This window comes from Nothobranchius furzeri, chromosome 6 (genome assembly GCF_043380555.1).
Source record: "Nothobranchius furzeri strain GRZ-AD chromosome 6, NfurGRZ-RIMD1, whole genome shotgun sequence".
In the NCBI taxonomy this organism is placed as follows: Eukaryota; Metazoa; Chordata; class Actinopteri; order Cyprinodontiformes; family Nothobranchiidae; genus Nothobranchius; species Nothobranchius furzeri.
The window spans coordinates 67,576,224-67,591,176 of NC_091746.1; the positions used below are offsets into that span (position 1 = coordinate 67,576,224).

General features: G+C 43.2%; 2 protein-coding genes across 3 annotated transcripts in view; one reads left to right on the plus strand and one right to left on the minus strand.

The window, feature by feature from the left end:
* LOC139070257 (uncharacterized) overlaps window positions 1-14,953 on the minus strand; it is a 295,005-nt gene that overhangs the window by 81,808 nt on the left and 198,244 nt on the right. The window lies entirely within an intron of this gene.
* The window catches only part of fibcd1b (fibrinogen C domain containing 1b), a 226,432-nt gene that overhangs the window by 68,727 nt on the left and 142,752 nt on the right, over window positions 1-14,953 (plus strand). For both annotated transcript variants that reach the window (XM_015943224.3, XM_015943223.3), the window contains one exon: window positions 5,374-5,853. In XM_015943224.3, the coding sequence (XP_015798710.1) occupies window positions 5,374-5,853 (480 nt within the window). The remainder of the gene's footprint in view (window positions 1-5,373; window positions 5,854-14,953) is intronic.

Consider the following 14,953-nt stretch of genomic DNA (forward strand, 5'->3'; position numbering starts at 1 on the left):
TTATTGGAGCGAGTTTTATTTCTCTAGCTCTTATTAAAGTGAGTGAATTCTTCTGATTTATTTATTTGTTGAAGGTCAAGTTCTTGCAGGTGCACACCACCAGCCATCAGCCAGATAGATCTATATGATGCTCTTTAGCAGGGTCTTCTATTGGCCCTTCCAACGGACCTGAAAGCAGATTCCACCTGATGTTTTCTTGACTTCCACAGCTTCACTTCCTCCACTCCTGCAATTTATTTTTTAACACAATGACCTCACAAGAAAATGCAGTTTCCTTAATTAAATTCAATTCCGTTTATTTATAAAGCGCCAAATCACGACGAGAGTCGTCTCAAAGCATTTTACATAGTAAACATTCCAATACAGGTCAGTTTATTAATCCAGTCAGTAAAAAGTTTCATACATAAGGAACCCGGCAGATTGCATCAAGTCACTGACTAGTGTCAATGTCTTCACATCCATCCTCATACTAAGCAAGCACGTAGCGACAGTGGAGAGCAAAAATCCCTTTTAACAGGAATAAACCTCCAGAGGATCCTGGCTCAGTATAAGTAGCCATCCACCACGACTCACTGGGGATCAAGAAGACAAAGCGCACACACACACACACACACACGCACGCACGCACGCGCGCACGCACACACACACACACACACACACACACACACACACACACACTACCCCCAAAACCTCCAAAAGTCCGCACACATACTAACACACAAATACAACAGAGGTACCAGGTAATATTTCTATTCGCTACATTGTGATTTCTTCTTTAATATTCTAATATAATAAAAGACAAACTTCATTGTCTTTATCTAAGTTAATCTATAATTCATTCAACAGGTGAACTAGTAGTAGCACATTAAAAGTTAAATGTTATTATCAGGAGAGGGAGAATGGGAAGAGGCTGGCAGCAGTGTGCCAGCCGGTTGCCCCCTCCATGAAGCACAAAAGACTTTATCGTCTACAGGAAACATTGACCAGCGCCCTGTTATTTTTTCTTAACTTCCTTTCAGAGAGGAACACAAATGATTAACAAAAGCTGAATTACTTGATGGAAGAGTTTGTTGGTATTGAGGATTTAATGTCGTAGCTGAGATCTCAGAGGAAAGTCACCCAGCAGGTCCTGGCCACTGACTTGCACCAGGTCCAATGTGGAGAATGAAGCCCCATGGCTCCAAACAGTGCTCATGTAGCAAAACCTCATCCGGCCCTCCTGAACCCTTTTAGCACATCATCCAGGGAAGATGATTGGCCTAAGGAGACCTTTGAAAATGGGCCTTAGTTGTTAGATGCACACCCCCACATGTCAGGGGTATTTACCACTTTTTAATGGCCTCAACCCAAGGACCATGGGTAAACAAAGCTTATAGGAACTTTTAATGCATAAGATAATAGATTTTTTTCCTTTATAGGAATCATAAACTTTTTTTTTTTGCAAAGTAGTCCATTACCCCTGTGTCAATGTGCCTCTGCAGCTAATCTACATATTGATGTGTTTTGCACTTGCACTCTCATAAAAACAGAAGACTAACACTCTCACTCTCATCAGCTCACATATTTTTATATGAAGCATCCCCCTGGTGTGGGACAGGAAAGAGCAGTTGCTGATTCACTTGGATGAAGATGTGGGGGAGTTGTGGATCGTTTCAGGAGCATGGTGGTTATCTTCCATCTTTTGCTGTTCCAGCTCCCGACCTGGGTGGAAACCGGGAGTTGGATACAAAACCAACATCAAATACCAAGAGTAAAGGGAAAGTTCAGATCTAGAAGTGGTTTTCCACAGGAATGTTATGAACACTTTAGATCTGACCTGTTGTAGATAGCTCTTTGAACAACCTGTAGAGGGTTACTGTGCAGGCGGACACTTTATCTACACAGATCAAAGGGCTTGGCATGTTAAACCTCCAGATAGATGTCTTAATATCACCAGCCCATTTTATAAACAACAGCTGTTGCTTCCGAATCATATTTATTGATCTGGAAACAGGATTAGTTTCACCCAGCTGCGAATCAGAGTTACGTTCAACAAGGATCAATGAACAACCGGCTGTTGTATGAAATAAATAATGAAATAAATCTGATTATAAATGGTGCATCAGAGCGTTCTTACAGTAGTGCTGGTCTGAAACGCTTTAACAACCTGACTGATAACGGAAAAACTTACTCCCAACTAGGAATCTGCAGTGAGCTCAGAGTTCCACAGCTAATTTTGGGCCTTTTGTTCTTTATTTTCACATTTTAGGCAAAGAAAAAGATTTCACTTCATCATTTTTGTTGGTTGGTGGTTTCCTTGAACCCGACTTCACTAATAGATGAAAGCTATCCCTTTTTGATTCAGTGAAACAGGTGGATGTTGGCATTGTGAACTATATTTCACTCTGTTTATCTTACAGTTTTTTTTTCGATTGCTAAAACTCAAAAAGCAAAAATGAGGCACGATTTACACAACCTCTACTTCTGTTCCCAATCGCTTGACTCAGTTTATCACTACTTAAGATTTCCTTATCATATTAGAACTCTGATTTTCCTCCTTTACACTCTGATGTCAGTTTCGCATTACCTTTCTGTCAAAACACAACACACAATCTTCAGGTTTACAAACACTTCTCACATAAATTCTCAAAGCTTCAATCAACAACACACAAATATTCAAATCTCTAAACGTTCATGTCTGGCGAGCAATTTGCAATCAGGGACTGCAGCATAAAAGTAAGTTTCCACAAGGCTACCCAGGTGTATGAGTGGTTTCAGGACCACCCACGGTTTTCCATTTTATACCTTCCACCTTATTCCCCCTTCCTCAATCCCACTGAGGAGTTTTTCTCAGCCTGGAGGTGGAAGGTGTACGGAAGGAATCCACAGAGCCAGGTCCCACTGCTTCAAGCCACGGAGGAGGCTTGTAGAGATGTGGCCTTTGAGGCCTGTCAGGGCTTCATGAGGCACTCGAGGCGGTACTTCCAGAGCTGTTTGGACCAGGAGGACGTCGTCTGTGATGTTGATGAGGCCCTCTGGCCAGACAGAGACCAGAGGCATCACGCCCCATGATGATGCTTGAATGGGAGAGGGGGTGGGGTTCGGGGTGGGGGGTTGGGTTTAACAGTAAAAATAAAATGTTTTGTCTCAAAATCTGTGTGATGTCTAATGTTTGTCTCAGGGAAAAGTGGGCACCGTCAGACATTCAGTGTGTAATTCATTGTGTTCCATTTAGACAATTGTGTTTTCAGTTTTGCTCTTCAGTGTTCTTTCCATGCTTGGTAGTGTTCAACCAAAAGCTACGTGTGTTTAAGCAATGAATGGTATGTGTGTGTCATGTGAAAATATGGCTGTGTTTACCAAATGAAAACACGTGTTCCATTTTGGGAACATGTTACGATGGGTGATGGCTGGGTTTTGTTGCAAAGGGAAGCCACGGTTTAAGAATTTGTGTGTTATGTTTGGGGTTTTGTGTGTGCAGTTTTGAAAGAAATGTACAGTTTTGCAAAAGGCGTTTTAGCAATCGAAAAACACTGTAAAGAGGGAAAACGTTTAAAGTAGGGATGCAACGATACCACTATTTTCCAAACCGATACGATACCGATACTTGGATCTGAACACTTGCCGATACCGATTACCGATACTTCTACCACACAAAAAATGCAATGATTTGGAATACAAATTTTATTTTCTTCTCTGCTTTCAACAGGAAAAGACTGTGAGGTTGATAAAAAGTAAAATATTTGAATGGAAATCATCACCAAACTAAAATATTAGGTGAACAGAAATGATAAGTTACAGTGAAGCCATTTTCAAACATCTGCATTGGTATCGGTTCCTGGTATCAGTTAACTTTTGCCGATACCGATACCAGTATCGTATCTGTATCTGCACCGATACCGATAACAGTATCGGTATCGGTGCATCCCTAGTTTAAAGGTCTCATTTACTGAGAAATCATGTTAGACCTGTTCTCCTCTACAACCGTTAATGCCTTCCACAGAAAGGAAAACGACCGGAAAACACAGAAAATTATAATTCATGGCCTCACCCACCTTGGCTTGTGACAGTGGAAGGCTGTGTTGACTTTTTTGCAGCCAGGAGAGAGTAGAGCTTGTCTTGGTTAGTTGAGTTAGCTTCTTTCCGGAGTATTTCTCTTATCCAATGGCACCATCTAGTGGCTGACAAGTGGATCACACAAAACTGCTGGCCCTCTGTTTTTTTTTTAGATGGCGACTTCACGTTTCTGTTTATAAATGTGCTTCTGTAGCCGGCAAACAGAGCTAAAACACTGTGTTTTACGAGTGTTATTCTCATGTTGTCTTTTCATATATTTATATTTTAGAGACTTTCTTGTCCGTGAAAAGTTCATCAACTCTGCATCAGCCGAGATATTCCTTAAAAGTGAAGCGTCTAAGCTGTAGTCTAACGCTATTGGTTTGTTCTGGTCGGCGTTCAGTTTCCTATTGCACCGAGCTCTACCGGGCAGGGGGCGTGCTTAGCAAAAAAATAAATAAAAAATAAGACGTATTGCTTATATTATATCACAGTACATGATAAGATAATCACTTTTATGGATTTCTGACTAATCATACATAATTTCTGAAAGAGGAAAACTCCGGAGAGCAGCTTTAACTGTTAACGTTAGCCACTCCACCACACAGCAGAACTCCTTCAGGCTTCTGTTATTTGTGGAGTTAACACATCAACCTTGCAGAACAAACAAACGGTGTTCGAATCACATGAATATTAATGAGTAAAACTTGTAATTCCTTTTTATCTGCTACACTGAAACAAGAGTGAGTTTTTTTCCCACAGAACGTGAACAACAAGGCGTGTATTTGAACTAGACACCACAGCAAATTATTGAAAAATCAAGTGTGTGTGTGTGTGTGGGGTGGGGGTGGGGGGTGGGGGCAATGTTTATCCTTAATAGATTTGTTAAATTAAAAAGTGAAAAGCAAATGGTCCTTAAATTGAAAGGTGACAAACTTCAAGCGTTGCTTTTACTCTGCCAGCCTGCAAACTAGCATCCTTCTTCAGGCTGTGCCAGGATCAGTCTCATGACATGCAGAGTACTTGGACCAAGAAATTGTCTTGTATTATAATTGTGTTTTTTTTTCAATCAGACTGGCAATTGAAGGAATCCGTATTCTATTTCCACACAAATCTTTCAAAAACACATTTTAAAAAGATGGGTATGTGGTTATTTTGCATACCGCTGAGAATTGAATAGGTATTGAAAACTTTCTCAATGATGGATGAAAGTCATTTCTTTTATAAAAGGCTGCTGCTATGATGTAATTTTTGAGGTGTTAAAGCAATCTTTATCCTAACGCACACTTTCCCTTTTTTTTTCCCTATTTCTTGCCTTGCTCCTTTCTCTACTCTCAGAGGATGAGCTGCAGCTACCTGCTCTGCACCATCCTGCTCTTCGTCGCTGTGCTGCTGGCCGTCACTGTAACCGGCACCATCCTTTTTATGAATCACTACCAGGCCCCGCCCTTGACCGATGGCCTACCCCACATATCCACCAATCAGGATGAGGCAAACGCCCTGGTAACTGTCGAGAGGGGCGACGGCTCTCGCATCAACATCTTCATCGACCCCAACTGTCCCGACTACAACAGTAACTTTATACGCCTGGAGGGCGTGCAGACATCGCTGCTCCACTCGCTGACCGACCACGATTCTGACCTGAAGTCGGTGAAAGGCCAGGATCGGGCTCTGCTAGTCAACCTGGCTGAGGAGGTGACCAAGCTGTCAGCCCACGCGGGGCAACTGAAAATGGACTACGAGTCCCTGCGCAGAGGGCAGAGCAGTCTGGGTCAAGACCTGAACACACTCCAGACAGAGCAGGGGCGCCTCATACAGGTGAACACGCACACGTATCACACACATCACATACAAACCCTTCTACGTCTGCAGTTTTGAAGATCCCTAGACAATATTGGATTAGAAACAACCTAAAATAACACTGGTAAATAAATGGTAAATATGCCACCGGGCGTTAAGCGGCACATCAGCGTTCACTGAAAATCTTGCTGTGAGTCTTTCTGTTGATTTTGTTTTTGCCGTTGTAGAAAGGTTGGCCAGCTTGTCAGTCTCTCTCTCTGGGAGGCTTTTGTCTCATTTACCTCTTCCAACATTGGACCTAAAGTCGATGCATGTGTTTAACCATGAATTATCTGTACAGGTGGACTCCTGCTCACACACCAGTGCTGCTGTTTGTAGTTGGAAGAGTTCAGAATTATTTTATTGAATATGTTCTAAACTGAAACTTGGCTGGGTCCAAAAGATCATTAGCAAAACAAAGACGAACAAAAACATATTGTCCTCAGACAATACTCGTCTCAATTTCCCTTTTTTTCACACTCCATGAAATTGTGGGTCATTAAATACAATTATGAGAAAAACCCAAATTGAACAGCTGAAGAACTGTTTATTCAGCCTCAGTAGAAATTTAACAACAGGTTTAACACAGCCTTCTATAAAATGTAAATTTTGTAAAGGGTGGCCAACTGCAGTTTACTTTTAATTCTTTGAATTTCAGATTATACGTTTTTATTTCAGTTAATATGTTTATCTCAGCAGAAAGTAACCAAAACTGCCGCAAACTTTGTGGAAAATGAAGGAAAATGTTGTCCTCCTCATGGGGGAGAATAGCAGTGTTCTTTATTATAAAAAAGTCTTTCCTGATGGATTCTAAACAAAAGTGTATTGTTGTCAGTGACTTGATGCAATTTGCTGGGTTCCTTATATAGGAAACATTTTTCTGATTGGCTTAATGAACTGTGAATTGGAATGTTTATTATGTGAAGTGCCTTGAGATGACTCTTGTCATGATTTGGCGCTATATAAATACACTTGAATTGAATTGAATTGAATTGCCTTCTGGAAGTGCTTCAATTCTTAAAATGAGTATTTCAGCCAAGGAGTGTGTCCCTAACCCTGATAATGTTGAGAATATTGTGATACCTAATCATTTCAATTGAAAATTTTCTCAAATCTTACCTGACAAATAGTGATATGCAGCTACAAAATATCTTTCAAATATCAGTAAATATCTGTGTAAAACATACATTTAGGGTAAAAGTTTTTAAACAAACATTTGCAATAACGTGACACTTTTTTTATTTTAAAGCAACATTAAATACAATTTTTTGCTTCTGCTTCTCCCTCTTACTGGTCGTAAACAACTCTGCCACAGCCGGCATTAGCAAGTGCTAAATAGGAGCTTATGCTAACAAGAGCCAACTGAAATAAACCTTAAAGTAAAAGATCCACACTGTTGAATATGTTCTATTCAACAATGTGGTATTACTTACTAGTCCAGAAGCAACAAAGCCAGGTCACCATCAGTCCTTGATTTTTAAGTCTCCTTTAGCTCTCTCTCTTATTTTCATTGTGGTCTTAGCTTTTTGCTTTGCCTCTAAAGACATTTCTCACTTTCTTTTATTTCCAGGCTCCACCATGGTACCAAGAACAAAAGTGAACCTTATCCTCCAGCTAGGAGTAGCAACCGCTAGGCTTTATATTAGCTAGCAGCACAAAAATCAGCTAGTAAAGACATCCCACTATTGTTCTGTATCTGTACCACAAAACTGTTGAGTGCAGTTTCTGGTCAGCAGAGGGCAGCAGAATGCTGTCCAGTATAAAGTTTCTCAAGTTTGACTCAAGAAAAACTGAAACCAGTTGGAAAGCAATAGCTTAAAATAGTTTTAAATAAACTCTTTAGTTTTGCTTTAAGTTAGACTGGTTTAAGCTGGTTTTAATACACTCTGGGCTTGGCTCTGTGTGGACTAACCATTCGCTTTCTAATCAGATGAAAATAAAATATATATATATCGCCAAACCCCGCCCATTGACTTTAAGACATGGACTAGAGTCACTCTGAAGTCTTCGTCTTCGTCTTCGTCTTCCTCCGCTTATCTGGGTCCGGGTCGCGGGGGCAGCATCCCAATTAGGGAGCTCCAGGCCGTCCTCTCCCCGGCCTTGTCCACCAGCTCCTCCGGCAGGACCCCAAGGCGTTCCCGGACTAGATTGGAGATGTAACCTCTCCAACGTGTCCTGGGTCGACCCGGGGGCCTTCTGCCGGCAGGACATGCCCGAAACACCTCCCCGGGGAGGCGTCCAGGAGGCATCCTGACCAGATGCCCAAACCACCTCAACTGGCTCCTTTCGATCCGGAGGAGCAGCGGTTCTACTCCGAGTCCCTCCCGAATGTCCGAGCTCCTCACCCTATCTCTAAGGCTGAGCCCGGCCACCCTACGGAGGAAACTCATTTCGGCCGCTTGTATCCGCGATCTCGTTCTTTCGGTCATTACCCAAAGCTCATGACCATAGGTGAGGATTGGGACGTAGATCGACCGGTAAATCGACACTCTGAAGTCACAAAATCAAACCTGATGTAGATTCTTGTTTTGGTAATCTTATAATAATAATAATAATAATAATAATAATAATAATAATAATAATAATAATAATAATAATAATAATAATAATAATCAAACACATAAAGCACTTGTTTAGGACACTCAAAGACGCTTTCATACACTCACATTCACACACTGCTAGTGATGGTAAGCTACTTTGTAGCCACAGCCGCCCTGGGGCAGTCTGACAGAGGCGAGGCTGCCATTTGGCGCCGTCGGCCCCTCTGATCACCACCAACACAGGCAAGTTGGGTGAAGTGTCTTGCCCAAGGACACAACAGCAGAATACCCTTGCCGGGAGCTGGAATCAAACACATAACTCTCTGATCATGAGGCAACCTGCTCTACCACCTGAGCTGCTGCTGCCCATTTTATGAAGAAATGTAACCATGGAGTAACTGTGTGTGTCAAGACTTATCAATTATGCTACAGCACTGATTCAATCTGAACTGTTTACTTGTTGGATAGAAAGACTCCAAGCAGTTTTCTTTATTTTTAATTTCTTGTAGACTCAAGTTTTGGAACAAAACTTCTTCTAATTAGCTGTATTATTTTCTCATTAGTGATACCAGCTGTTTAGAAGGAGAAGTGCTGCAATATAGGTTTATGTTAAAATACACAGTTTTTTTAAAAGTTTTTTTTTTTTTTTTGCCAATGTGGATCAACTGTAGCGTATATCTCTGTGGATCACCTAAAACAAAACAAAAAACAATTGTTTACATACATTTCTGAAATAAAAATGCATTTTGCTCCTTACAGTTGAAGGACTGAAACATGACAGTTTTTGGTGTTTCAATGTGACACTAGGGTAGCCTAGTGAACTAGACCAAATTCTTGCTTTGCAAAGAATGGTCTAGGCATGCTCCATTGGAACCTCAGCAGCTCCTACCAGGACTCTGGCTAGCCAATCACAGCTCTCTAGAGGGGTTTCAAACACATAAAGAGCTGTGATTGGTCCATAATGGTGGGCCAATCATAGTGCTCTATCTGCTTAGTGAACAAATCACAGAGATTTATCCGCTTTGTGGGCCAATCAGGGCACTCTGTATGCCTGGTGGGTGGGATGATGCAACAGAGTGAAACAAGAGTATGTCACATTCATTGTCCAGTGGAATGCGGAGATCATTTGAAAGACAACGGTAGAACCCGCCCCACAACCGAGAGCCGTCAATGGAGCATGGCCAGACTAAATAATACATTTATTTAGTCTGGCTTGCCAGGCTAACACTAGGGTTCACTTTTCCATAATATTTAACTGCATCTGATTTTAATTTGATTGTAAAACTCAACCTGCAAGTTTGTGATCATTTACGATATAAATTAAATCGCCACTGGTTGAGCACTAGGACCGAGCGAAAAACAACCATTTGTTTTGAAGCTCGTTTCCCATTAGAACTCCCCCCCCCCCCACCCCCCACACACGCACTTCTGAAGTCAAAAGTGCGTCCATGGATGTGTGCCTATCATTTTTCTAGACAGTTCCTTGATCTTCCCACCGCAGACTCTGTAGGAATCAGAACATAAATGAGTTCAAAGTTCCAGTTTTTACTTGAGACTTCAGATTTTTCAACTGAGATCCTTAAAAGTTATCAACAACAGGTAAGATACTTACTATTCATAAGCAGGAAATGATCTGGATAATGCCTTTAGCCTCCACTGTTTGTTAGCCGTGGTAGAAATATTTCTCTGGAGCATAAATGAAATACACTAATGCATCAAAGTCCTTTATCTTGTTCTATGTCCATTCATGCTGTTGCTGAGTTGGGACTCCTTTGTCTAACAGCTGTTAGTCTTTGCTTCTTAAGAGTAGAAAGGCCAATTCAGGGACAAACGGTTTCATCTGAACATCTAAAACAAAAACGTTTTTTTGTTTGTTGGTGTCATGTCGGTTTCTGATCCCGGTGGTGACTGCTAATTAGTCAAGACAACCGAACAGCAGCCAGCGTGGCTCACACACAGCTAAAAATCTATACTTTAAATACAGTATATAGAGGCTTGAGAGGTGGATCGTGTAACAGCTGTCGATGTGCATCGATTACAAAGCCACCTAAAGACGTGTGACAGCTCACTGGACTTGAACCTTTGCTGTTGGTTTAGCCCCTCCCTTTTTCCCTACTGCACATTTAAAACCCAATTGTTCTCTCAGGCAATGCCAACTGGAGCGTGTCGGGTTTATTTATTTCTTTTTCTCACCGTAATAGCCCCAAAATTGCTAAATTAAAAAGCGTAAAGAGGGCTCATGTTGCACAGGCATGTGTTCTCTTTTAGTTTGGTGCTTAAAGCCAGTGGGGGGAACAGCAGCCGTCATGTTTCAAAAACTCTACAAGTTGCACATTATTCAGAGAGATCATATAATGTTTCCCAAGATGTCAGTCTCCACATTGGATAAAAAACATAATTAGACCTCCCGTTAGCTCCGCACTGTCTACACTGATTTATTGATGATACATTTCCTAAATGTGTGTGCAGATTATTCACACTACATGCTCTTTTAATCACGTCATTGCAGCTAGAGCCTCCGTGCTCTGCCCTAAATAGATGTTATTGCTGACAGCGGAAACCGCAGAAACAATTGAATTCATTTTTCTTCTGCCATTCGTTTCTTAAAGCCAGACCTTCCTGATCAACAATCTTTAGTGAAAGCACTTGAGAACAGCCTGGGTGTGTGTGTGTGTGTGTGTCTGTGGGGGGTAGAAATCACTGTCCTGGGTGAACGTGCAGTAACGCTTGTGCTGCTGCTGTTACTGTGTGCTGTTGCGTAGATGGGTATAGTACAGCAGGCAGGGTAAGCAGCGGTGGTGCCGGCAGCTTAGATACTCCAGGTGATTGATTTCCTCTGTGGAGGCGAGGCATGCGGTGCGCACATCCGCTGTTTCAGCCTGACACCAGGGTGTGACTGTGTGATCTATGGGACACCTGTGGCCACGACTTCTGATTTATAGGATGACACAAAGTTGGCTGTGCCACTGTTGGTGTTGGCTCCACTTGTGCACTGCAGCCCAGACTGAGCCCGCCACACAGGGACAAACTCCTCCACATCACCAGCCCCCCGTTGGGCCGCATGTAGGAGAATCTGATTTGACTCAGGACCGATCTGTTTTGATTATTCAAAAACTGGCATATTCATTTTTCACCCTGACTGTTTTCTGCCTTAAATAGAACCACGTATTTGCGTTTAAATAAATCACTCTGATGGAACGGGCTACGTCCAGCTGATGGTCACGTTTCAAACTGATGCTCAAGATAAAGCACGTCGCTGTACAACAGGGTGTTTGTCCAATTTTCTTGACTTCATTTGAAATTCAAAATACAAAACAGTGCTGAAATGGCACTTTAGATACCATCATTTCTGTTGGCACACGTTCCTCTATAATCAACAAATTCAAAACGTGTTTCATTAAATCCACACTTCATGTGTTGGTTAAGATTTATAGCTTTATTTGAAACTGAAAAATGGCCCAGGCTTGTGCATCTCAATGCTGGCATTTTAATTATATCACTTCTTCTTGCGTGGACATAATCAGTGTTGCACAAGTTCAGCACTTCTTGAGAACTTGCTCAAAGCTTTGTTCCTAAAGATTAAAGCTGAATTTATTCATATTCACAGTCCACCACTTCAACTGAATTCACAGTTTCAAAGAGAACAACTTCATATGTTCTTTTATCCACTTTACACAAAGCAAAGTCTAAAAATGCACAATTAGCTGATGACACCATGCATTAATTGTTATGCTGTTTGCATCATCCTATAACATATTTCGATCAATAGTTGAGTCTCGATTGAGGAGGAGCAATGGGGTTTTCGTCCTGGCCGTGGAACTGTGGACCAGCTCTATACCCTTGCAAGGGTGATGGAGGGGGCATGGGAGTTTGCCCAACCAGTCCACATGTGTTTTGTAGATTTGGAGAAGGCTTATGACCGTGTCCTCAGGGGCACCCTGTGGGGGTGCTCCAGGAGTATGGGGTGGGTGGCTTTCTGTTAAGGACCATTCAGTCCCTTTACCAGAGAAGCGTGAGTTTGGTCTGCATAGCTGGTAGAAAGTCGGACCTGTTCCCGGTGAGGGTTGGACTCCGCCAGGGCTGCCCTTTGTCACCGGTTCTGTTCATCACTTTTATGGACAGAATTTCTAGACGCAGCCGTGGTGTGGAGTGTGTCGAGTTTGGTGGCAGGAGAATCTCGTCTCTGCTTTTTGCGGATGATGTGGTCCTCCTAGCTTCATCCAGCTCTGACCTTCAGTTCTTGCTGGGTAGGTTCGCGGCCGAGTGTGAAGCGGCTGGGATGAGGATCAGCACCTCCAAATCCAAGACAATGGTTCTCGACCGGAAAATGTTGGCCTGCCAATTCCGGGTCGGGAGAGAGGTCCTACCTCAAGTGGAGGAGTTTAAGTATCTCGGGGTCTTGTTCACGAGTGAGGGTAGGAGGGATCGGGAGGTAGACAGGCGGATTGGTTTGGCGTCTGCAGTGATGCGGAAGCTGAGCCGATCTGTCGTGGTGAAGAGTGAGCTGAGCCAGAAAGCCAGGCTCTCAATTTACCGGTCGATCTACGTCCCAATCCTCACCTATGATCATGAGCTTTGGGTAATGACCGAAAGAACGAGATCGCGGATACAAGCGGCCCAAATGAGTTTCCTCCGTAGGGTGGCCGGGCTCTGCCTTAGAGATAGGGTGAGGAGCTCGGACATTCGGGAAGGACTCGGAGTAGAACCGCTGCTCCTCCAGATCGAAAGGTGTCAGTTGAGGTGGTTTGGGCATCTGGTCAGGATGCCTCCTGGACGCCTCCCCGGGGAGGTTTTTCGGGCATGTCCTGCCCGCAGGAGTTCCCCGGGTCAACCCAGGACACGTTGTAGAGGTTACATCTCCAATCTGGTCCGGGAACGCCTTGGGGTCCCGCCGGAGGAGCTGGTGGAGGTGGCCAGGGAGAGGACGGTCTGGAGCTCCTTAGTTGGGATGCTGCCCCCGTGACCCGGACCCAGATAAGCGGAGGAAGATGGCAACGACGACGACTATAACATATTTCCATCTCGTTTCTTAAAATGTTTGCAATTGTTTCATGTTAAAGAGTAAGTTGACTGAGAAGTTTTTTTTACTTGTTATTCTTGAAATAGTATCTGTCACTCCGAGTTTCACCGACTAAATGTGAAAATAGTCTTCTACCAACATTTCCTGCGTTAACCACTAACAAAGAATAGATGAGGAAATGCTCTGGTCTGAAAAAGCTAGTCAGATGTACCTAACACTGAAAATGAACATTCATAGATTCAACCGTGAATCACAATTCTTGGACCACTGCTCTTCAATCTCTACATGCTCCCCCTGGGTCAGGTCATAAACAATAACAACATTATCTAACATAGTTATGCAGATGACACCCAGATGTAGCTCCATCAGCTAGTGACTGTAGTCCCCTAAACTCTGTCAGTGTTTGCATCCAATCCTTAACTTGCTCCAATCAAACTTCCTCCAGTTAAACAAAGACAGGACTGAAGTTATTGTCTTTGGAAACAAGAAGGCTAGGATGGAAGTTATTTCTCAACTTTAACTCCAGAAGAATAAAGACAAAGACCCAGGTTAGTTATCTTGGTGCCATATTCAGACCTGAGCTTCACTGGTCACATTAAGGCTATAACTAGATCAGGGTTTTATCATCTGCATCAAATAGCAAAACGCAAGCATCTCATGTTCAGACAAGACTTAGAGAAACTCATTCACGTGTTCATCTACAACAGGATTCCATATTGTCCAGTGGCCAACCAGGAGATAAAATCTCTCCAGTGCATCCAGAGTGAACCCTGGCGCCTCGTGCAAGCATGAAATACTCAAAACACCTCATTCAGAAAGTTTCGAAGAGAAACTCAAACCAAATCCCTGCAACACCTCAGCTGGCTCCTCGGGTGGATGGAGGGGGGGATCTGCGGCAGTCACGGGAGGTGGGGGTGATCGATTTTTACTCATGACCAAATAACATGAGGTGATCAGTAAACACTGTAAGGTAACTGGTAAGGCAACTGTTGAGGTGGCTCGGGCATCTGGTCAGGATGCCTCCTGGACGCCTCCCTGGTGAGGTTTTCCGGGAACGTCCAACCGGGAGGAGACCTAAAGGTAGACCCAGAACACGGTGGAGGGACTAGGTCTCTCAGCTGGCCAGAGAACGCCTTGGGATTCCCCTGGAGGATCTGGCCCAAGTGGCTGGGGAGAGGGAAGTCTGGGCCTCTCGCCTTAGGGTACTGCCCCGCGACTCGACTCCGGATAAATGGATGAAAATGGATGGATGGATGGATGGATGGATGGATGGAGGTAACTGGTATGCTCCACAGAAACACCACTCAGCAGAAAAATGGTGGTGTTGCTGGACATTTTGCTCAGTTTTATGGCTTTTTGTCAGACTCTGAACCAGGTAAGGGTTGAGAGTGGGGTTGTAAAAATCTCTGGAGCAACCAGTGACTCAGCCCCCTAGTCAATCATCCAGAATCATGTTGCCAGACTGACTCAGCTTTGCCAGGTACCTCAGTGGAGCAGTGACTAAAAATAGGGGGAAAAG